This window comes from Oncorhynchus clarkii, chromosome 12 (assembly GCF_045791955.1).
Source record: "Oncorhynchus clarkii lewisi isolate Uvic-CL-2024 chromosome 12, UVic_Ocla_1.0, whole genome shotgun sequence".
Taxonomy (NCBI): domain Eukaryota; kingdom Metazoa; phylum Chordata; class Actinopteri; order Salmoniformes; family Salmonidae; genus Oncorhynchus; species Oncorhynchus clarkii.
In genome coordinates, this window is record NC_092158.1 from 56,439,945 (window position 1) to 56,462,137 (window position 22,193).

At 41.5% G+C, this 22,193-nt stretch overlaps 3 protein-coding genes and 1 long non-coding RNA gene across 5 annotated transcripts in view; 1 reads left to right on the top strand and 3 right to left on the bottom strand.

Moving 5' to 3' along the window:
- Positions 1-22,193, top strand: part of LOC139420844 (uncharacterized) — a 56,640-nt gene that overhangs the window by 23,436 nt on the left and 11,011 nt on the right. The window lies entirely within an intron of this gene.
- Positions 331-3,396, bottom strand: LOC139422087 (T-cell immunoglobulin and mucin domain-containing protein 4-like). Its single transcript, XM_071173236.1, has 7 exons — positions 3,260-3,396; positions 2,655-2,996; positions 2,024-2,098; positions 1,838-1,905; positions 1,645-1,738; positions 1,456-1,492; positions 331-743 (listed from the first exon to the last, which is right to left on the bottom strand). Exons 1-7 carry the CDS (start codon positions 3,306-3,308, stop codon positions 572-574), a joined length of 837 nt encoding a protein of 278 aa, XP_071029337.1. The 5' UTR covers positions 3,309-3,396; the 3' UTR covers positions 331-571.
- Positions 3,704-9,261, bottom strand: LOC139422089 (T-cell immunoglobulin and mucin domain-containing protein 4-like). The gene is made up of 7 exons (XM_071173237.1): positions 9,176-9,261; positions 8,718-9,059; positions 8,507-8,572; positions 8,321-8,388; positions 8,128-8,221; positions 7,939-7,975; positions 3,704-7,242 (listed from the first exon to the last, which is right to left on the bottom strand). Exons 1-7 carry the CDS (start codon positions 9,222-9,224, stop codon positions 7,071-7,073), a joined length of 828 nt encoding a protein of 275 aa, XP_071029338.1. The 5' UTR covers positions 9,225-9,261; the 3' UTR covers positions 3,704-7,070.
- Positions 9,580-21,290, bottom strand: LOC139420841 (hepatitis A virus cellular receptor 1 homolog). 2 transcript variants are annotated; one of them, XM_071171189.1, is made up of 7 exons: positions 21,107-21,290; positions 20,677-21,021; positions 11,119-11,241; positions 10,806-10,919; positions 10,606-10,676; positions 10,312-10,411; positions 9,580-10,029 (listed from the first exon to the last, which is right to left on the bottom strand). In XM_071171189.1, exons 1-7 carry the CDS (start codon positions 21,165-21,167, stop codon positions 9,887-9,889), a joined length of 957 nt encoding a protein of 318 aa, XP_071027290.1. In that variant the 5' UTR covers positions 21,168-21,290; the 3' UTR covers positions 9,580-9,886. The 2 variants fall into 2 exon arrangements, with proteins under 2 accessions (XP_071027290.1, XP_071027289.1); XM_071171188.1 differs by having other exon boundaries at positions 9,762-10,411.

A 22,193-nucleotide genomic window follows, 5' to 3' on the forward strand; every position in this document is an offset into this window, starting at 1 on the left:
ACAATTTGATTTGATTCGATCGGCACCTAAGTACACCACATGGCCAAAAATATCCGGACACCCTTTCAAATGAGTTGATTCAGCTACTTCAGCCACACTCGTTGCTGACAGGTGCATAAAATCGAGCACACAGCCATGCAATTTCCATAGACAAAACAATGGCAGTAGAATGGCCTGTAATTAAGAGCTCAGAGATTTTTAACGTGGCACCGTCACAGGATGCCACCTTTCCAACAAGTCAGTTTGTCAAATTTCTGCCCTGCTAGAGTTGCCCCGATAAACTGTAAGTGCTGTTATTTTGACGTGGAAGGGTCTAGGCACAACAATGGCTTACTACATCAAGAAAATACAGTCATTGTAATTGAAACCTACACTGTTAGTGCTGAATACACATCGATAGCCATATTAGTGAGCTTTTCCTTTCAAACAAACATTTAAAATATACAAATCAAGTAAAGTTTTACTCATTTATCACCAAAAAGCATCTGATTTTATAGTAGCTTGTCTTGTCCGGTTGAATCATTAGCCTATAAGTTCAGACTCAGCCCTGTAAACACAGAGCTACCGCGTGTTAACAGCGTGACTGTGGTGATGTGTCCATGCTTTGTCGGGGGCACTCCTCATAGTCGTCTCTCTCGTTGTCATCTATTTGATAGACGTTCTCCACTGCCATCTCTCGAGTATGCACACCCAAGCTGGACTCTGAGTTGCTGTACAGGACTGAGCTGCCAGAGTGCTCTGGTCTGATAAATGAAAGAACAGTAAATACACAGCCAAGGGAGACATGCATGCTTTTATTGACTGCATTATATCGCTTAGTTCCACTCTAGTGATTTCACCAATACAGATGAATTAATGCTGAGGAAAGTTTGAGTTTTAGTGTATAAGCTGACATAGCAAATAAAGTTTGTATTGATTTAAGATACTTATTTTGCTCTGCATTGCGACTATTGAGCATTTTATTTATTTATTTATTTATTATTATTTTTATTTAACCTATATTTAACTAGGCAAGTCAGTTAATAACTTAAGAACAAATTCTTATTTACAATGACGGCCTACCCCGGGCAATCCCTAACCCGGACGACGCTGGGCCAATACTGTATGTGTAATGTTTATTAGATTCTAAAAGCAATGACCTACTGGCCAGTTAGGTCATCTCAAGTCATATTACTTAACGACACAGACAAGAGTAGCAATGGCTCACAAGATGTTCACATGAGTGTTCAGAAGAAGCCCGGTTGTTTCACTTCCTCAGAGTGTTGTGTTCTTGGGTCTCATTAGTCAAAGTTTCAGTATTACCTCAGGTCAGTTGCCATAATGTTTTTTGCTAATTAGGCAGACATGTCTCATGGAGGGACATTGCACTTTGACTCAGTTATTCTATTGGCATATTGTGGTATTTCATCTACTCTTGTCAGTTGGAAGAAATACAGGCATGATTAGCATACTTACATTTGGACTACCGTAGCAATTGTTTTCCATCGCTTTCCTGTAATTACGTTAACAAAGACTGTGTTAAAGTATTCAGAAAAACTTAAATAGCCAACTATTGCTTCTTGTAACACTGTCAACACCATTAGGAATATATTCACGAGAATTAGTACTTATTATGCAGGCTAATGTAGAGATGTGTGTACTTACTCAAGACGACAAGTACAGACACAATCACCACCCCTGTCAGAACCAGTAGAATGGACACCAGGATCACAGGCAGCTTATGACCTGTCATCTGCTCCTGTTAACATCACAGATTAAAACGACATCTCAGTACAGTACCAGATCACACAGTGGGATTTCTTATTTGCCAGAATTTGCAGTGTGGAACTATGCATACCAAAATTGATTCGCTGTAAAGTGGCGTGGATGTGTCTGAATACTCTGTGGAATTTGTGGTCACATGACCTACACAGTGAGGAATGTACAGGTTGTATTTTCAGATGTAAGAATAATGCTGCACTAAAAACGATATAAAAGTATGATTTTGATGGACTGATGTTATTCTGTGCGCTGTGTTCCATACAGTGTGTGTGGTTGTCCATGGTCTGTTGAGTTATGATCACATTAGCCGGTGTCTGAGATGTTGTCGGGACAGGTGCTGAAATCAGAAAGCAATAAAATACTAACTGCTCAGCTTGAGAAGTATAGATGCTAAGAAATCATATATATATATATATATATATGTCAAGGCTGTGGGTAACTGGTGAAAGGAGTCAGGCGCAGGAGAGCTGATATGCGTGGACAAGGTATTTAATACAAGATAACACCAGTATAAACACAATACTGTGGTGCGGGAAAAATACCGGTACCAGGAAATAAACGGGCGTAACAACAAAACCCGGTAACAAAATACCAGCCGTCAGATACAGCCTGAACAATAAAACAAACACGCACACAAACATGGGGAAAACCAGAGGGTTAAATAATGAACATGTAATGGGGGAATTGAAACCAGGTGTGTAAAAAAACAAAGACAAAGCAAATAACAAGTGGATCGGTGATGGCTCTGGAAGGCCGGTGACGTCGAACGCTGCTCGAACAAGGAGAGGGACCGACTCCGGCGGAAGTCGTGACAATATCACTCATTAGAATGACAATGATCACCTGTAAAGCATCGAGTTACTGTATATCATAGCATGTTGTGCATTTCTTACCTTTCTCAATGTTCAAGTTGACATGATATTTCTCATCATTCCACAATCCGTGAACATGCACACGACAGCCGTATCGTCCAGAGTCTTTTACAGTGACATTGAGGATTGTGAGAGAGACATCCCCTGTCTTCAGCACCCCGAATAAATGATATCTAACCGAAGATCTCCATGTCACTTTAGTGCCATCAGATGAGATGATTTCCTTGTTACAACCAGAGTTCGGTATGGCTCCTCTCCCCCAGCATATGGCTGATACACCTTGCTTTATGGTGTTATATTTACATGGCAGAGTGACATTCTGGCCCTCAATACCAATGACTTTTGGGTCAATGCATTCACTGACTGGAAAAGAGGGAGGGAGAGGAGGACAGAGATACTTTCAATTGTAAATTATGAATTCACATATTATCAAGTAAATAACCAGCCTAAAAATCAAATCAAATCAAACTTTATTTGTCACTTGCGCCGAATACAACAAGTGTAGACCTCACAATAACATAACAATATTGTGTTACTTTTAATTATTTTGTACTTTAGTTTATTTGGTAAATATTTTCTTAAACCTTCTTGAACAAAAAGAGATGGGACCATCGTGCATCACTTACCTGAAAGTAGACAGAGGAGAAACCAGCCTAAAACACAGGGAGTCTCCATGATAGGGTCATATCACTTCACCCTTCGCCATTCAAACACCAACTGCATATATACACAGTCATCTGAACAGTCATAGTCATATATGCACAGTCATCTCTCTCTCTTTGATAAAGTTGAACCTCCTGAGCACATGACTTCATCTTGACATCTGCTTTCAGATGTTTCCGTTGCACTCAGAGAGGCAGAAATGGTCATTGTGGTTATTTTTTTTGTAGGTTTCAATTTCCAAATTATATAACACACGGAACTGCACAGGATTTTAGAAAGTTCACAAAGTTCTCAATTGAAAAGAAATGAAAACCAAAACCATTTGTTCATGTCAATTCTGGCGGGAGGTTGTATTTCATGTTATGTAGTGTACTGTAGAATCAAGACTCCAGGGAACAAACGTTCTCTTCAGTGGTATTTATTCTTATTTTAATTTACACCTTATCACAAGAAACTAGATAGCACACACTGAGTATACAAAACCTTAAAAACACCTGCTCTTTCCATGACATATACTGACCAGGGGAATCCAGGTGAAAGCTTTATTGATGTCACGTGTTAAATTCACATCAATCAGTGTAGATGAAGGGGAGAAGACAGGTTAAAGGATGATTTTTAAGCCTTGAGACAATCGAGACATGGATTGTGTATGTGTCCCATTTAGAGGGTGAATGGGCAAGACAAAAAGCTCAGTATTAGTAACCTTATGAGTGGTCCTATATTAGCTACGTCACAGCGTGTTGAAGAACTGAGGTATGCCTATGCTAGAGGGGATCCAGATGTTTCTGTGATGGTCAGTGGTTGTTCTGTCGCGTTTGGACAATAGTTGGGATGACAGTTGGGAAGACAGGTGCTAAAGGAGTTTTTATTTTATTTAAACAACAACATACATTTCTGTTTAAAAACACAACACTGCTGGGGCAGTTGTGACAAAAGGTGCTAGAAATGAAAGCATAGATTTTATGGGATATTTTTTTGTTTACAAACATATAGCCTAACACATTGAAGGAAACCTCAACCTATAAAGAGAAACACGAGGTTACGTTAAAGACAGTGACAGACAAAAGGTGTGTCTGTGATGGGCAGTAGTTGTGCTGGTGCAGTTGGGATGACAGTTGGGATGACAGTTGGGATGACAGTTGCTACAGGAGTAAAAACAACAACATTTGATTTCTCTTTAAAAACACATTTAAATAAGGTGATATTACAGACGGTTTCAAAATTATAACTTTGTTTTTTTATAGACTTGTTGTTTCTGGAAAAAGTGCACATTTTGCATAGTAGCGATGGTCCTTGTTGCAACAGAATAATCATTCACGATTCATGCGTCAATGAAACAGAAGCCACAAATGGGGAGGAAAATCAATACAGCTACATATCGGTATATCATTTTCGATGCCATATTGTGCCTTATCATTTTCACAATATTGCAACATTGTTTTTGTGCTAGTTGGCTGTACCTGCACGAAAACTCCAGTATGTTTCCTTCATAGCGTGTTCATCACTTTTATTTCCATGACTGATCAAAACTTGTTTTCTCATGGCTGGCTCTCTCTTGTCCCTCTGCAGCAGACTTTACAGTGCATACGAAAAGTATTCAGACCCCTTCACTTTTTCCATATTCTTTTACGTTACATCAATCTACACACAAAACACCATAAAGACAAAGCGAAAACAGGTAGAGACATTTTTTTCAATGTATTAAAAGTAAAAAACATAATTACCTAATTTACATAATTATTCAGACCCTTTGCTATGAGACTCGAAATTGAGGCACAGATCTGGGGAAGGGTACCAAAACATTTCTGCAGCATTGAAGGGCCCCAAGAAAACTTTGGCCTCCATCATTCTTAAATGGAAGAAGTTTGGAACCACCAAGACTCTTCCTAGAGCTGGCCGCCTGGCCAAACTGAGCAATCGGGGGGCTCAGTATTATTCTTGGTCAGGGAGGTGACCAAGAAACCTATGGTCATTCTGGCAGAGCTCCAGAGTTCCTCTGTGGAGATGGGAGAACCTTCCAGAAGGACAATCATCTCTGCAACACTGCACCAATCAGGCCTTTATGGTAGAGTGGCCAGACAGGAGCTACTTCTCAGTAAAAAGCACATGACAGCCCGCTTGGAGTTTGCCAAAAGGCACGTAAAGGACTAACAGACCATTGGAGAAACAAGATTCTCTGGTCTGATGAAACAAGAATGAACCCATATAGAATCCTGAGAATCGGAATACATATTGGTGAGGGCACTTAGAGTGTGGTGTCAGGAAAACAACCTCTCACTCAACGTCAAGAAAATAAAGGAGATGAGAGTGGACTTGAGGAAACAGCAGAGAGATCAGCCCCCTATCCACCTCGACGGGACAGCAGTGGAGAAGGTGGAATGTTTTAAGTTCCTCGGAGTACACATCACGGACAAACTGAAATGGTTCACCCACACATTGTGGTGAAGAAGGTGCAACAGCGCCTCTTCAACCTCAGGCTGAAGAAATTTGTCTTGTCACCTAAAACACTCTCAAACTTTTACAGATGCACAATCGATAGCATCCTGTTGGGCTGTATCACCGCCTGGTATGGCAACTGGTCCGCCCACAACCGCAAGGCTCTCCAGAGGGTGGTGCAGTCTGCACAACGCATCACCGGGGGCAAACTACCTGCCCTCCAGGACACCTACAGCAACCGATGTCACAGGAAGGCCAAAAAGATCATCAAAGTTGACAACCACCCGAGCCACTGTCTGTTCACCCCGCTACCATCCAGAAGGCGAGGTCAGTTCAGGTGCATCAAAGCTGAGACCGAGAGACTGAAAAACAGCTTCTATCTCAATGCCATCAGACTGTTAAACAGCCATCACTAACACAGAGAGGCTGCTGCCTACATACAGACTTGAAATCATCGGCCACTTTTATAAACGGATCACTAGTCACTTTAATAATGTTTACATATCTTGCATATCTCATCTCATATGTATGTACTGTATTTTATACCATTTATTGCAGCTTGACTATGCCGTTCTGTCATTGCTCATCCATATATTGATATGTGTATATATTCTTATCCAATTCCTTTACTTAGATTTATGTGTATTAGGTAGTTTTTGTGGAATTGTTAGATTACGTGTTAGATATTTCAACACTGTCGGAACTGAAAGCACAAGCATTTTGCTGCACTCGCAATAACGTCTGCTAACCATGTGTATGTGACAAATACAATTTGATTTGATTCGATCGACACCTAAGTACACCACATGGCCAAAAATATCCGGACACCCTTTCAAATGAGTTGATTCAGCTACTTCAGCCACTCTCGTTGCTGACAGGTGCATAAAATCGAGCACACAGCCATGCAATCTCCATAGACAAAACAATGGCAGTAGAATGGCCTGTAATTAAGAGCTCAGAGATTTTTAACGTGGCACCGTCACAGGATGCCACCTTTCCAACAAGTCAGTTTGTCAAATTTCTGCCCTGCTAGAGTTGCCCCGATAAACTGTAAGTGCTGTTATTTTGACGTGGAAGGGTCTAGGCACAACAATGGCTTACTACATCAAGAAAATACAGTCATTGTAATTGAAACCTACACTGTTAGTGCTGAATACACATCGATAGCCATATTAGTGAGCTTTTCCTTTCAAACAAACATTTAAAATATACAAATCAAGTAAAGTTTTACTCATTTATCACCAAAAAGCATCTGATTTTATAGTAGCTTGTCTTGTCCGGTTGAATCATTAGCCTATAAGTTCAGACTCAGCCCTGTAAACACAGAGCTACCGCGTGTTAACAGCGTGACTGTGGTGATGTGTCCATGCTTTGTCGGGGGCACTCCTCATAGTCGTCTCTCTCGTTGTCATCTATTTGATAGACGTTCTCCACTGCCATCTCTCGAGTATGCACACCCAAGCTGGACTCTGAGTTGCTGTACAGGACTGAGCTGCCAGAGTGCTCTGGTCTGATAAATGAAAGAACAGTAAATACACAGCCAAGGGAGACATGCATGCTTTTATTGACTGCATTATATCGCTTAGTTCCACTCTAGTGATTTCACCAATACAGATGAATTAATGCTGAGGAAAGTTTGAGTTTTAGTGTATAAGCTGACATAGCAAATAAAGTTTGTATTGATTTAAGATACTTATTTTGCTCTGCATTGCGACTATTGAGCATTTTTATTTATTTTTTATTTAACCTATATTTAACTAGGCAAGTCAGTTAATAACTTAAGAACAAATTCTTATTTACAATGACGGCCTACCCCGGGCAATCCCTAACCCGGACGACGCTGGGCCAATACTGTATGTGTAATGTTTATTAGATTCTAAAAGCAATGACCTACTGGCCAGTTAGGTCATCTCAAGTCATATTTCTTAACGACACAGACAAGAGTAGCAATGGCTCACAAGATGTTCACATGAGTGTTCAGAAGAAGCCCGGTTGTTTCACTTCCTCAGAGTGTTGTGTTCTTGGGTCTCATTAGTCAAAGTTTCAGTATTACCTCAGGTCAGTTGCCATAATGTTTTTTGCTAATTAGGCAGACATGTCTCATGGAGGGACATTGCACTTTGACTCAGTTATTCTATTGGCATATTGTGGTATTTCATCTACTCTTGTCAGTTGGAAGAAATACAGGCATGATTAGCATACTTACATTTGGACTACCGTAGCAATTGTTTTCCATCGCTTTCCTGTAATTACGTTAACAAAGACTGTGTTAAAGTATTCAGAAAAACTTAAATAGCCAACTATTGCTTCTTGTAACACTGTCAACACCATTAGGGATATATTCACGAGAATTAGTACTTATTATGCAGGCTAATGTAGAGATGTGTGTACTTACTCAAGACGACAAGTACAGACACAATCACCACCCCTGTCAGAACCAGTAGAATGGACACCAGGATCACAGGCAGCTTATGACCTGTCATCTGCTCCTGTTAACATCACAGATTAAAACGACATCTCAGTACAGTACCAGATCACACAGTGGGATTTCTTATTTGCCAGAATTTGCAGTGTGGAACTATGCATACCAAAATTGATTCGCTGTAAAGTGGCGTGGATGTGTCTGAATACTCTGTGGAATTTGTGGTCACATGACCTACACAGTGAGGAATTTACAGGTTGTATTTTCAGATGTAAGAATAATGCTGCACTAAAAACGATATAAAAGTATGATTTTGATGGACTGATGTTATTCTGTGCGCTGTGTTCCATACAGTGTGTGTAGTTGTCCATGGTCTGAGTTATGATCACATTAGCCTGCGATGTTGTCGGGACAGGTGCTGAAATCAGAAAGCAATAAAATACTAACTGCTCAGCTTGAGAAGTATAGATGCTAAGAAATCATGATGTCACTCATTAGGCTGACAAAGATCACCTGTACAGCATCGAGTTACTGTATATCATAGAATGTTGTGCATTTCTTACCTTTCTCAATTTTCAAGTTGACATGATATTTCTCATCATTCCACAATCCGTAAACATGCACACGACAGCCGTATCGTCCAGAGTCTTTTACAGTGACATTGAGGATTGTGAGAGAGACATCCCCTGTCTTCAGCACCCCGAATAAATGATATCTAACCGAAGATCTCCATGTCACTTTAGTGCCATCAGATGAGATGATTTCCTTGTTACAACCAGAGTTCGGTATGGCTCCTCTCCCCCAGCATATGGCTGATACACCTTGCTTTATGGTGCTATATTTACATGGCAGAGTGACATTCTGGCCCTCAATACCAATGACTTTTGGGTCAATGCATTCACTGACTGGAAAAGAGGGAGGGAGAGGAGGACAGAGATACTTTCAATTGTAAATTATGAATTCACATATTATCAAGTAAATAACCAGCCTAAAAGAGATGCTACCATCGTGCATCACTTACCTGAAAGTAGACAGAGGAGAAACCAGCCTAAAGCACAGGGAGTCTCCATGATAGGGTCATATCACTTCACCCTTCGCCATTCAAACACCAACTGCATATATGCACAGTCATCTGAACTCTCTCTCTTTAATAAAGTCAAACCTCCTGAGCACATGACTTCATCTACTTGACATCTGCTTTCAGATGTTTCCGTTGCACTCAGAGAGATGGTCATTGTGGTTATTTTTTTTTGAGGCCACACATCATCCAAATAATATAACACACAGAACTGCACAGGTTTTTGGAAAGTTCATAAAGTTCTTAATTGAAAAGATATTAAAACCAAAACCATTTGTTCATGTCAGTTCTGTTGAAGGTTGCATTTAATGTTATGTAGTGCAGAATCAAGACTCAAGGGAACAAACTTTCTCTTGAGTGGTATTTATTTATTTTTTCATTTACACCTCATCACAAGAAAAACATGGCTAGATAACATAGCTAGAGTACACAAAACATAAGCAATTCCTGCTCTTTCCATAACAGACTGACCAGGTGAATCGAGCTGAAAGCAACTCAGTGTTAGTAACCTCTTATGAGTGGTCCTACATTGGCAATGTCACAACGTGTTGAAAAACTGAAGAACTGAGTGCCTACGCTACATTATTTTAGTTCTCTAAATACTTAATGAATTATTGAGTGAAATAGTACACATGATAATGTATTTTGATGAGTCTACACATCTGTAGGAGCATCATAGATCCAGGCATCTGTATCATGGTGACTGAGGGGTATTTCCGCTCTAGGGTTCCTGCTGCTGACACTGGGGGAACTGGCAGGTTCTCCTCTGACTCTGCTATTTCTGGACCGTCTCAGACCTAGATGCAGGGGGGAGGGGCCAGACAGACTTTTAATGCACACTATGCAGAAATAACGGGAGTCACCACTTTCACATCCCCTTTGAGAGGCAAACTGTTTTAAGCAGCTCAATTCTTCTCTAACATGATTAGCCCCTGAACAAAGAATTGGTACAATAGGATCAAGAACAGACCGTTGCAACACATTGATTAAGCTAATGCCCTGATAGAACAAGAAAAGTATTATATTCATGTTATCATCGATGAAAGAAATGTAATTGCTGTGACTGCTCCACCACTCACGAAGAAGAACTGCTAGGATCAGACCAGGGATGAAGGCGATTGCTCCCACTCGGACAGTGTGTCCTATGTAGCTTTCCAGAGATGGAGATGCCATTTTCTGCTGTGGGTTACAGTCATAGTTTTGCTTCAGGCACAGTGATTGAAGACAAAGTTGAAACAGAAATGTTGAAGTATTTGCATAAGATTAGACATTATAGCTCATAAGGCATTTAGGTTTTTATGTACAATATTCTGGTTGTATGTAGCTTAGGGACATTTTGGATATAATTTGCTTCATATCCAGTAGCACTGTACCTTAATTCCCTTGACAAGACCTATTATTGGGCCTGTAGTGCAGTCATAAAGGATAGCGGGACCTTTCTCACCTAGTAAGAAAAAAAATGCCGACATATCAAACCTTGACTAACTGTAGTATTAATTACTTTTTCTGATCTATCTTTATGTGCAATACAGGTTCATCAAACATATTCAGTGTTGGTGTTGATGTCAGATACCTTCTCTGCTCTTCTCTGGTGTGAAAGGGGACCCAGATGTTTCTGTGATGGGCAGTGGTTGTTCTTCTGTCGCGGTTGGGACAATAGTTGGGGTGACAGTTGGGATGAGAGGTGCTAAAGGAGTAAAATAAAACAACAACATATATTTCTGTTTAAAAACACAACACTGCTGGGGCAGTTGTGACAAAAGGTGCTAGAAATGAAAGCATAGATTGTATGGGATACAAACATATAGCCTAACACATTGAAGGAAACCTCAAACTATAAGGAGAAACACGAGGTTACGTTAAAGACAGTGAGAGACAAAACATACCTTGTCTGTTATTATCTGGTATAACAGAGGACCCAGATGTGTCTGTGATGGGCAGGAGTTGTGCTGGTACTGTTGGGATGACAGTTGGTACGACAGTTGGGATGACAGTTGGTACGACAGGTGCTACAGGAGTAGAAAACAACAACATCGATTTCTATTTTAAAACACATTAAATAAGGTGATATTACAGACGGTTTCAAAATGATAACTATGGTTTTTATAGTCTTGTTGTTTCTGGAAAAAGTGCACATTTTGCGTAGGTGCGATGGCCCTTATTGCAACAGAATAATCATTCATGATTTATGCGTCAATGAAACAGAAGCCACACTATTTGTGATGGGGAGGAAAATCAATACAGCTACACATCGGTATATTGTTGTTACAGTACCAGTCAAAAGTTTGGGCACACCTACTCATTCAAGGGTTTTTCTTTATTTTGACTAATTTCTACATTGCAGAATAATAGTGAAGACATCAAAACTATGAAATAGCATATATGGAATAATGTAGTAACCAAAAAAGTGATAAAAAAATCTAAATATATTTTATATTTGAGATTCTTCAAAGTAGCCACCCTTTGCCTTGATGACAGCTTGCACACTCTTGGCATTCTCTCAACCAGCTTCACCTGGAATGCTTTTCCAACAATCTTGAAAGAGTTCCCACATATGCTGAGCACTTGTTGGCTGCTTATCCTTCACTCTGCAGTCCAACTCATCCCAAACCATCTCAATTGGGTTGAGGTCGAAGGGGGCTGCAGGGCATGGGTTAACTTCTACATCACCAGAGGAACAGATATGGCATAGCAGTCAGACGTGTGTATCTACACCAAGATGGTGTAGCAGTCAGACGTGTGTATCTACACCAAGATGGCGTAGCAGTCAGACGTGTATTTGTCTTGTCCCGTCCTGTAACGTGTTTATCGTTTTCTTCGTATATATTTTAATTTATTATGTGTATATACTTCAATCTCACTTTCCTTCTACGAACTGAATATACTCTCCTGCAACCCACCTCACCCAATGTGGTACAGATCTGCTATTTTTATACTTTAGAACCGGAACCCTGATCAGAAGCTAGCCAGCTAACTAGCTGCTAGCTAGTAGTCAGTTAGCCACTGTTAGCGGTCCTCACCATTAACTCGGACATCAGCCAGCCTCAACCAGGTCAATTCCTGCCAGTCTGCACAGCGCGATATCAACCCAGAGCATATCGGACTGCTTTTTCTCTACCACATCTCTTGATTCCTACCGCAAGCTCTGAACCTTTAAACTGTATAATCGCAGCTAGCTAGCTGCTATCCGAGTGGCTACTCCTGGCTAACATCTCTGCCCCAAAGCAAGCACCAGTTAGCCTGGAGCTAGCCTGGAGCTAGGCCCATCTCCCAGCTAGCCAAAGAGGTCCACCAGCCAATTATTGGGTTACAAAAGGCCTGGACCCTTTACTGCCGACACGGCGCCCCGCAGATCTATCACAACTGGTCTGCCGACATAACCATCCGAGGTGGTTTCAACAGGCTCTTCCGTTGCGACGTTGCCAGATGCCCATCTGCTAGCCCCGGCCTGCTAGCTGTCTGAATCGCCGTGTCTCCAGCTCGCCTAGTGTAGCAGCGACTACGGAATTGCCTCCCTGACTCACCACGTGCTACTCTTTGGACCCTATGATCACTCGTCTACACATGCCTCTCCCTAATGTCAATATGCCTTGTCTACTGCCATTTTGTTTTGTGATTATTGTCTTATCTCATTGTACAGTCCCTAGCCCTGTCCAATAGGCCTTAGATAGCCCTTATGTTACAACCCCACACATGCGGTGACCTCACCTGGCATAACTGGTGCCTCTAGAGTCAAAACCTCTCTCTTCGTCACTCAATACCTAGGTTTACCTCCACTGTACTCACATCCTACCATACCCTTGTCTGTACGTTATGCCTTGAATCTATTCTTCCTTGCCCAGAAATCTGCTCCTTTTACTCTCTGTTCTGAACGCACTAGACGACTAGTTCTTATAGCCTTTAGCCGTACCCTTATCCTACTTCTCCTCTCTTCCTCTGGTGATGTAGAGGTTAACTCAGGCCCTGCAGCCCCCAGCACCACTTCCATTCCCCAGGCGCTCTCATTTGTTGACTTTTGTAACCGTAAATGCCTTGGTTTCATAAATGTTAACATTAGAAGCCTCCTCCCTAAGTTTGTTTTATTCACTTTCAAATAAATTATATTTTATTAATTAATTAATGATCCTATATTGATGGAACGGTCCACAACCCTATACACTGGACACCCACCTGAATGACCCAGATACTAAGGAGAAGTCCCTAACTGTTTTATGGGCCTGCTGTAAGCGGTCTGTATGCAGCCAAAATGCGGTCAGAGACCTAGAGCAGCACTGCCCCCTCAAGATTCTAAGTCTGCTTGGCAGGGTTGGTTCTGCAAAGTCAAAGCTCCCTAAAGGGAGAGCACACTATACAAGGACATTCTCAAAGCTGCTAATGAGAACCTTGACGACCTTGTACCTAGCCGGTGGGGATTCCGGTGGGGTGCCCTCACCCAGGCAGTGGCAGTGCTGGCAACACTAGCTGCAGTAACCCATGGGGAGGGTCACACTCGGACATTCAGAGAGGGGGTATATTATTGTGGCCCTAGAGGCACAAAATCAAAAGTCTGACTTCATGGAGATGCTTGGGAACATGGTCAATACGGGGGACCGTGTTGTGGGTGTTTCACGGAAAAGGTGTACATTTGACCTCCATCTTCTCATACGGCTGCAACTGTAAATGCATTTGTAAATCAAGACCTTTCTTGAGTTGGGCTCTGGGATGGTGCAACTGTTGAGAATGTGAGCCTATGGTTGTGTGGGGGGAAAGGGTTGAGTGTGTATGAGTGTGTGTGTGGGTGTATGTGTGTATCCCACAACTGTTGCGAAGGAGTAAAAGATGTTAGGGACAATAGAGGATGATTAACAACAATTGTTTGCTAATATAATAATTGCTTGTAATAATGTCATTTTGATAATGGCGAGACTGGTGAGGTAAAATCCTTTTCAGAAATTGCCTACATTACGACAAATATTAATAGCTAATTATGTAAAATAAGAAACTGGATTCTTATATATATATATATATATATATATACAGTGCCTTGCGAAAGTATTCGGCCCCCTTTGAACTTTGCGACCTTTTGCCACATTTCAGGCTTCAAACATAAAGATATAAAACTGTATTTTTTTGTGAAGAATCAACAACAAGTGGGACACAATCATGAAGTGGAACGACATTTATTGGATATTTCAAACTTTTTTAACAAATCAAAAACTGAAGAATTGGGCGTGCAAAATTATTCAGCCCCCTTAAGTTAATATTTTGTAGCGCCACCTTTTGTTGCGATTACAGCTGTAAGTCGCTTGGGGTATGTCTCTATCAGTTTTGCACATCGAGAGACTGACATTTTTTTCCCATTCCTCCTTGAAAAACAGCTCGAGCTCAGTGAGGTTGGATGGAGAGCATTTGTGAACAGCAGTTTTCAGTTCTTTCCACATATTCTCGATTGGATTCAGGTCTGGACTTTGACTTGGCCATTCTAACACCTGGATATGTTTATTTTTGAACTATTCCATTGTAGATTTTGCTTTATGTTTTGGATCATTGTCTTGTTGGAAGACAAATCTCCGTCCCAGTCTCAGGTCTTTTGCAGACTCCATCAGGTTTTCTTCCAGAATGGTCCTGTATTTGGCTCCATCCATCTTCCCATCAATTTTAACCATCTTCCCTGTCCCTGCTGAAGAAAAGCAGGCCCAAACCATGATGCTGCCACCACCATGTTTGACAGTGGGGATGGTGTGTTGCTTTTACGCCAAACATAACGTTTTGCATTGTTGCCAAAAAAGTTCAATTTTGGTTTCATCTGACCAGAGCACCTTCTTCCACATGTTTGGTGTGTCTCCCAGGTGGCTTGTGGCAAACTTTAAACAACACTTTTTATGGATATCTTTAAGAAATGGCTTTCTTCTTGCCACTCTTCCATAAAGGCCAGATTTGTGCAATATACGACTGATTGTTGTCCTATGGACAGAGTCTCCCACCTCAGCTGTAGATCTCTGCAGTTCATCCAGAGTGATCATGGGCCTCTTGGCTACATCTCTGATCAGTCTTCTCCTTGTATGAGCTGAAAGTTTAGAGGGACGGCCAGGTCTTGGTAGATTTGCAGTGGTCTGATACTCCTTCCATTTCAATATTATCGCTTGCACAGTGCTCCTTGGGATGTTTAAAGCTTGGGAAATCTTTTTGTATCCAAATCCGGCTTTAAACTTCTTCACAACAGTATCTCGGCCCTGCCTGGTGTGTTCCTTGTTCTTCATGATGCTCTCTGCGCTTTTAACGGACCTCTGAGACTATCACAGTGCAGGTGCATTTATACGGAGACTTGATTACACACAGGTGGATTGTATTTATCATCATTAGTCATTTAGGTCAACATTGGATCATTCAGAGATCCTCACTGAACTTCTGGAGAGAGTTTGCTGCACTGAAAGTAAAGGGGCTGAATAATTTTGCACGCCCAATTTTTCAGTTTTTGATTTGTTAAAAAAGTTTGAAATATCCAATAAATGTCGTTCCACTTCATGATTGTGTCCCACTTGTTGTTGATTCTTCACAAAAAAATACAGTTTTATATCTTTATGTTTAAAGCCTGAAATGTGGCAAAAGGTCGCAAAGTTCAAAGGGGCCGAATACTTTCGCAAGGCACTGTGTGTATATATATATATACTTTGATGGCTATATATAATACAAATCGAGGTAAGGGTGTTGGAAATAGATTTGGCAGTTGATCTACTGCTGTTCTGTAAATGGCAATGTGTGCTCTTTTCGAAGGATGGATCCCAGTCTCTTCAGGGCTATGGGATACGGGGGTCGGGGGTGGTCTGCCGGGCATTGGGATGACAACCCAACTGCCCCAAAGCAACTCGGGATGAGGAGGGCTTTTAGAGGGTGGAATAGTTGGGACCAATTGGAGGTTTACTTAGTAGCAATGCAAATATCATGGTACAGCTATATAGACGCTCAATCATCATGTTACTTTTTAATGGTACATTTACAAACATATATTTGATAAATATAATTGAAAGTTGTGTATCATTATGGTAAGTGGTGAAATAAGTATAGCCAGTTATAATTTTACATTACCATGTCGTTTACCAATTAAATGGTCTGACGGAGATGTGGACAAACTCGGTATTCGAATCCCAAAAGAAAGAAATGATCTCACTCCAATAATATTTATATAATGTTAGCAAAACTAGATAAGATCTTGCTACCATCTATTTGTGGAAAAATCACCCTGATTAACTATTTAGTCATATCACAGTTTACCTATTTGCTTATGGTTTTGCCTACACCTAATGACCTGCTTTTTAAATTATATGAACAAAAAATATTCTATTTTATTTGGAACGGCAAGATTAAATTAAAAGGGCCTGTTTATATAACGAATATGAATTCGGAGGGCAGAAATGATTAAATATTAAAGCATTAGTCCTCTCACTAAAGGCATCAGTCATACAAAAGTTATACTTAAATCCAAACTGGTTCTCTAGTAAATTGGTAAGAATGTCTCATCCTATGTTCAAGAAGGGCCTTTTTCACATTATTCAGATTGCACCTGGGAAAGTTCCTTACTTTTTCCCCTTCTACTTGCTTCTTCCATTTTGTCAGCCCTGTATTAATGTCAGCCCTGTATTAAAGAACATAAATGGTTAAAGACAAGTATGATAAATAAAAACATATACCAATTTCATTTAAGGACCAAAAATCTGACAGCTGTGCCATATAAATTGCAAAATAGTTGGGAAGAGATTTTCGATGTACCCATTCCATGGCACATGGTTTATGAATTGATACGCAAAACAACGCCGGATTCAAAACTTCAAATTTTTCAATTTCAATTATTATACAAAATTCTTGCAGCCAATAGAGTGTTGTATATATGGGGGATACAATCTTCCAAGCTCTGCAGATTCTGCTGTGAGGAGGCAGAGTCATTAGATCATTTATTTTGGTAATATAACTATTATAAAATAAATTGTGTCTGTAAAATGTGTATAATATGTATAAACTGAAGGTAGAAGGTATTGTTTATTAGTTTACTCCAATTGGGGGAGGGGTGGTAGGGTTTGTGGGGAATAATAAAGGTATATTCTAAAAAAAAGTAGGTACGTCTATATAGGTATGTATATATGTGTATATGTATGCATGCGTGTATGTATATGGTTATATATATTTACCAATTTTCTTTTTTTTAAATGCATGCTCTTCAACCGATTGTTGCCCGCACCCACCCGCCCGACTAGCATCACTACTCTGGACGGGTCTGACTTAGAATATGTGGACAACTACAAATACCTAGGTGTCTGGTTAGATTGTCAACTCTCCTTCCAGACTCACATTAAGCATCTCCAATCCAAAATTAGATCTAGACTCGGCTTCCTATTTTGCAACAAAGCCTCCGTCCCTCAAGCTGTTAAACATACCCTCGTAAAACTGACTATCCTACCGATCCTTGATTTCGGCGATGTCATTTACAAAATAGCCTCCAACACTCTACTCAGCAAACTGGGTGTAGTCCATCACAGTGCCATCCATTTTGTCACCAAAGACCCATATATTACCCACCACTGCAAGCTGTATGCTGTTGTTGGCTGGCCCTCAATACATATTAGTTGCCAAACCCACTGGCTCCAGGTCATCTATACATTTTTTTCTAGGTAAAGCCCCGCCTTATCTTAGCTCACTGGCACAAGCTCCAGCAGGTATATTTCACTGGTCATCCCCAAAGCCAACATTTACTTTGGCCGCCTTTCCTTCCAGTTCTCTACTGCCAATGACTGGAACGAATTGCAAAAATCACTGAAGCTGGAGTCTTACTTCTCCCTCTCTAACTTTAATCATCAGCTGTCAGAGCAGCTTACCGATCACTGTACCTGTACACAGCCTTGCTCTTGCTCTTTTGCACCCCAGTATCTCTACTTGCACATCATCATCTGCACATCTATCACTCCAGTGTTAATGCTAAATTGTAATTATTTCACCTCTATGGCCTATTTATTGTCTTACCACACTACTCTTCTACATTTGCACACACTGTACATAGATTTTTCTATTGTGTTATTGATTGTATATTTGTTTATGTGTAACTATGTGTTGTTGTTTTTGTCGCACTGCTTTGCTTTATCTTGGCCAGGTCGCAGTTGTAAATGAGAACTTGTTCTCAACTGGCATACCTGGTTAATTAAAGGTGAAATACATTTTTTTTTTTATATAATGATTGTGGCGGCCAGGTCATCTGATGCAGCACTCCATCACTCTCCTTCTTGGTCAAATAGCTCTTACACAGCCTTAAATGGAAGAAGTTTGGAACCACCAATACTCTTCAAAGAACTTGCAAGATTCTCTGGTCTGATGAAACCAAGATTGGTATTCAGGACAAAGAGTTCAATCTTCACATCTGGAGGAAACCTTGCACCATGCCTACGGTGAAGCATGGTGGTGGCAGCATCATGCTGTGGGGATGTTTTTCAGTGGCAGGAACTGGGAGACTAGTCAGGATCGAGGGAAAGCTTAACAGACCAAGCACAGAGAGATCCTTGATGAAAACCTGCTACAGAGCGCTCTGGACGTCAGACTGAGGCGACGGTTCACCTTCCAACAGGACAACGACCCTAAGCACACAGCCAGGACAAAGCAGGAGTGGCTTCGGTACAAGTCTCTGAATGTCCTTGAGTGGCCCAGCCCGAGCCTGGACTTGAACCTGACCGATCGATCATCTTTGGAGAGACCTGATAATAGTTCTGCAGCGACGCTCCCCATCCAACCTGACAGAGCTTGAGAAGATCTGCAGAGAAAAATGGGAGCAACTCACCAAATACAGGTGTGCCAAGCTTGTAGCGTCATATCCAAGAAGAATCGAGGCTGTAAGCGCTGCCAAAGGTGCTTCAACAAAGTACTGAGTAAAGGGTCTGAATACTTTTTTATTTTTAATACATTTGCAAACATTCTAAAAACCTGTTTTTGCTTTGTCATTATGGGGTATTGTGTGTAGATTAATGAGGGGGAAAAACTATTTAATCCATTTTAGAATTAGGCTGTAACGTAACAAAATGTGGAAAAAATCAAGAGGTCTGAATACTTTCCAAGTGCACTCTGTGTTGAGCAATATGTTTAGAGCATCAAATCTCAAGAAAATCACAGTAACGAATCATTATACATATAGAATCGTGAGAATCTGAATTCATATCATATTGGCACCTAAATACACTACATGGTCAAAAGTATGTGGACACCCCTTCAAATGAGTGGATTCGGCTACTTCAGCCACACTCATTGCTGACAGGGGTATAAAATCGAGCACACAACCATGCAATCTCCATGGACAAACATTGGCAATAGAATGGCCCGTAATTAAGAGCTCAGTGACTTTCAACGTGGCACTGTCATAGGATGCCACCTTTCCGACAAGTCAGTTTGTCAAATTAATACCCTGCTAGAGTGCTGTTATTTTGAATGGAAGCGTCTAGGAGCAACAACGACTCAGCCGCAAAGTGGTAGGCCGCACAACCTCCCCAAATGGCACCGCTGAGTGCTGAATTGTCTGTCCTCGTTTGCATCACTCACCACCCGAGTTCCAAACTGGAAGCAACATCAGCACAATAGCTGTTAGTCGGGAGCTTCATGAATTGGGTTTCCATGGCCGAGCAGCCACACACAAGCCTAAGATCACCATGCGCAATGTCAAGCGTCGGCTGGAGTGGTGTAAAGCTTGATTCCATTGGACTTTGGAGCAGTGGAAACGTGTTCTCTGGAGTGATAAGTCACGCTTCACCATCTGGCATCCCGACGGACGATCTGGGTTTGGTGGATGCCAGGAGAACGCTACCTGCCTGAATGCATAGTGCCAACTGTAAAGTTTGGTGGAGGAGGAATAATGGTCTGGGGCTATTTTTTATGGTTTCTGTTAGGCTCCTTAGTTCCAGTGAAGGGAAATCTGAATGCTACAGTATACAATGACATTTTAGACAATTCGGCGCTTCCACCTTTGAGGCAACAGTTTGGGGAAGGCCGTTTCTTGTTTCAGCATGACAATGCCCCCGTGCACAAAGAGAGGTCCATACAGAAATGGTTTGTCAAATTGTGGAAGAACTTGACTGACCTGCACAGAGCCCTGACCTCAACCCCATCGAATACCTTTGGGATGAATTGAAACGCCAACTCTGAGCCAGGCCTAATTGCCCAACATCTGTGCCCAACCTCACTAATGCTCTTATGGCTGAATGGAAGCAAGTCCCCGCAGCAATGTTCCAACATCTAGTGGAAAGCCTTCCCAAGAAGAGTAGAGGCTGTTATAGCAGCAAAGTGGGGACCAGCTCCATATTAATGCCCATGGTTTAGGAATGAGATGTTCGACGAACAGTTGTCCACATACCCCTGGCCATGTAGTGTATCATTGTGAGGTCCCTGACAATTCCCAGCCTTAACCTTTTGTATTCATGATAACAGTTGTATATTCTCACCTTGTCGAACAATTAAATGAACGGTGTGCGTCAGGTCGTTGAACAGTCCTGATAGCGCCACACGGCAGTGGTAGAACCCAGAGTCTCCCTCTCCGACGTTGTAGATAATGAGAGAGACATCTCCACTCTGAAGCTTCCCTGGTAACCTGTGTCTGTAGGACCTCCTGTAGGTTACCTCTACTCCATTAGTAGCAATGACTGTGTTCTCACAGCCGAAGAGAGACGGCTGTGCTCCTCTCCCCCAGCACACCTCTGTCAGACCCAGGGTAGCGGTGTCATACCTGCAGGTCAGAGATGCCGTCCTACCTGCAACACCAACCACTGTCTCCGTGACGCCATCACACACTGCAGGCAACGGAAAAACAATCGCGGACACGTTAGTGGGACCTGAGGCTAATGGTTTACAGAGATTAAGACAGGCAGGACTTACATGCCAACAGAGAGACTGTGAGAAGGGTATGAAGTGTAGACCGCATTGTCGTTGTGTTCATCGAAACAAGACAGACAATCAGTTTTGTCTCACAGTCTGGCACCGCTTCCCTTTTTTAACTGAATGAATAACAGATGGCTTTAAACAGACTGTGTGTGCCAATCAACCTCGAATCCCACAGCACTTCTCTACCATCGCCCACAAACCTTGCCAGGGATTTCAGCATTCACCCACCAGGGGGAGTAGTGAGACTGTCTTTTATATCCACGGCAACAGGCCAACGCTTCAGAAATCAACATTACTGTGAAACAATGTGTATTAGAGGGATCTTGGAATGGCTGATTTACTACATTTTCTTTGTTTATCTCCATCCCTACAAGTATAACTTGGCAACGCCATAATAACTGTCTTTCATAGTGTCGTTGTGAAGGGATGATTTCCCATGATAACTCTGTGGTTTATATATCTTTAACCTGCAGTTTGTTTCGACACTTATCCAGGAACAAAATCTATCTCCCACTTGACGGCAGAGTTGTAATTTGATCACACAGGGAGGAGTGGGAACAGGATAGAAAGAAATGTCAGGTATAAATGTTTGGCTTGTGCTTTTCATCTGAGTGATCTTCTCTGAAGATAGTGTTTGTGACATATCCCACAGATAGTTGAGACACTGTTCATGGCCATTGTCTAATGTGGCTGATCTACTTTTTCCGGTATGTCCAGACGTTCCATTTGATGATTTAAATAAGAGAGCTGACCTAGAGAAGGGGTTTTTACATGGGTTGCTTGCCTTGCTGAATGCTCTAGCGCTACACGGAGGTGCTGTCGATGTACACTGAGGCCCAGCGTACCTTCGGTACGCATGCTGTTCCACATTCCAAATTAAGACTGAGCGACTCAGTATATTAGCTATGAATAGATCTGTTGTTACGGAACAGCTGTTTTCCTAGTCACTGAAAAGCAGTAGGACCAGGTCCCTGTTCTGAGAAAGAATTTAATAGGGGGTTTCAGATGAGTCATGAAAGTTTATGTCTAACTGCACTGGAATTGAGAGCGTAACAATCAGTTGCAAACAGTAAATGTCCCT

Bases quoted from the DNA above. Each gene is read 5' to 3' on its own strand.
- LOC139422087 (XM_071173236.1), bottom strand. From the start codon at position 3,308: ATGGAGACTCCCTGTGTTTTAGGCTGGTTTCTCCTCTGTCTACTTTCA. The intron at 1,739-1,837 runs GTATGCATAGTT...TGATGTTAACAG, and splicing joins TTTACAGCGAATCAATTTTG to GAGCAGATGACAGGTCATAA. The intron at 744-1,455 runs GTAAGTATGCTA...TTCATTTATCAG, and splicing joins ATTGCTACGGTAGTCCAAAT to ACCAGAGCACTCTGGCAGCT.
- LOC139422089 (XM_071173237.1), bottom strand. From the start codon at position 9,224: ATGGAGACTCCCTGTGCTTTAGGCTGGTTTCTCCTCTGTCTACTTTCA. The intron at 8,573-8,717 runs GTAAGAAATGCA...TTCTGATTTCAG, and splicing joins CAACTTGAAAATTGAGAAAG to CACCTGTCCCGACAACATCG. The intron at 8,222-8,320 runs GTATGCATAGTT...TGATGTTAACAG, and splicing joins TTTACAGCGAATCAATTTTG to GAGCAGATGACAGGTCATAA.
- LOC139420841 (XM_071171188.1), bottom strand. From the start codon at position 21,167: ATGAACACAACGACAATGCGGTCTACACTTCATACCCTTCTCACAGTC. The intron at 21,022-21,106 runs GTAAGTCCTGCC...CGTTGCCTGCAG, and splicing joins CACAGTCTCTCTGTTGGCAT to TGTGTGATGGCGTCACGGAG. The intron at 11,242-20,676 runs GTGAGAATATAC...CTACTCCTGTAG, and splicing joins TCATTTAATTGTTCGACAAG to CACCTGTCGTACCAACTGTC.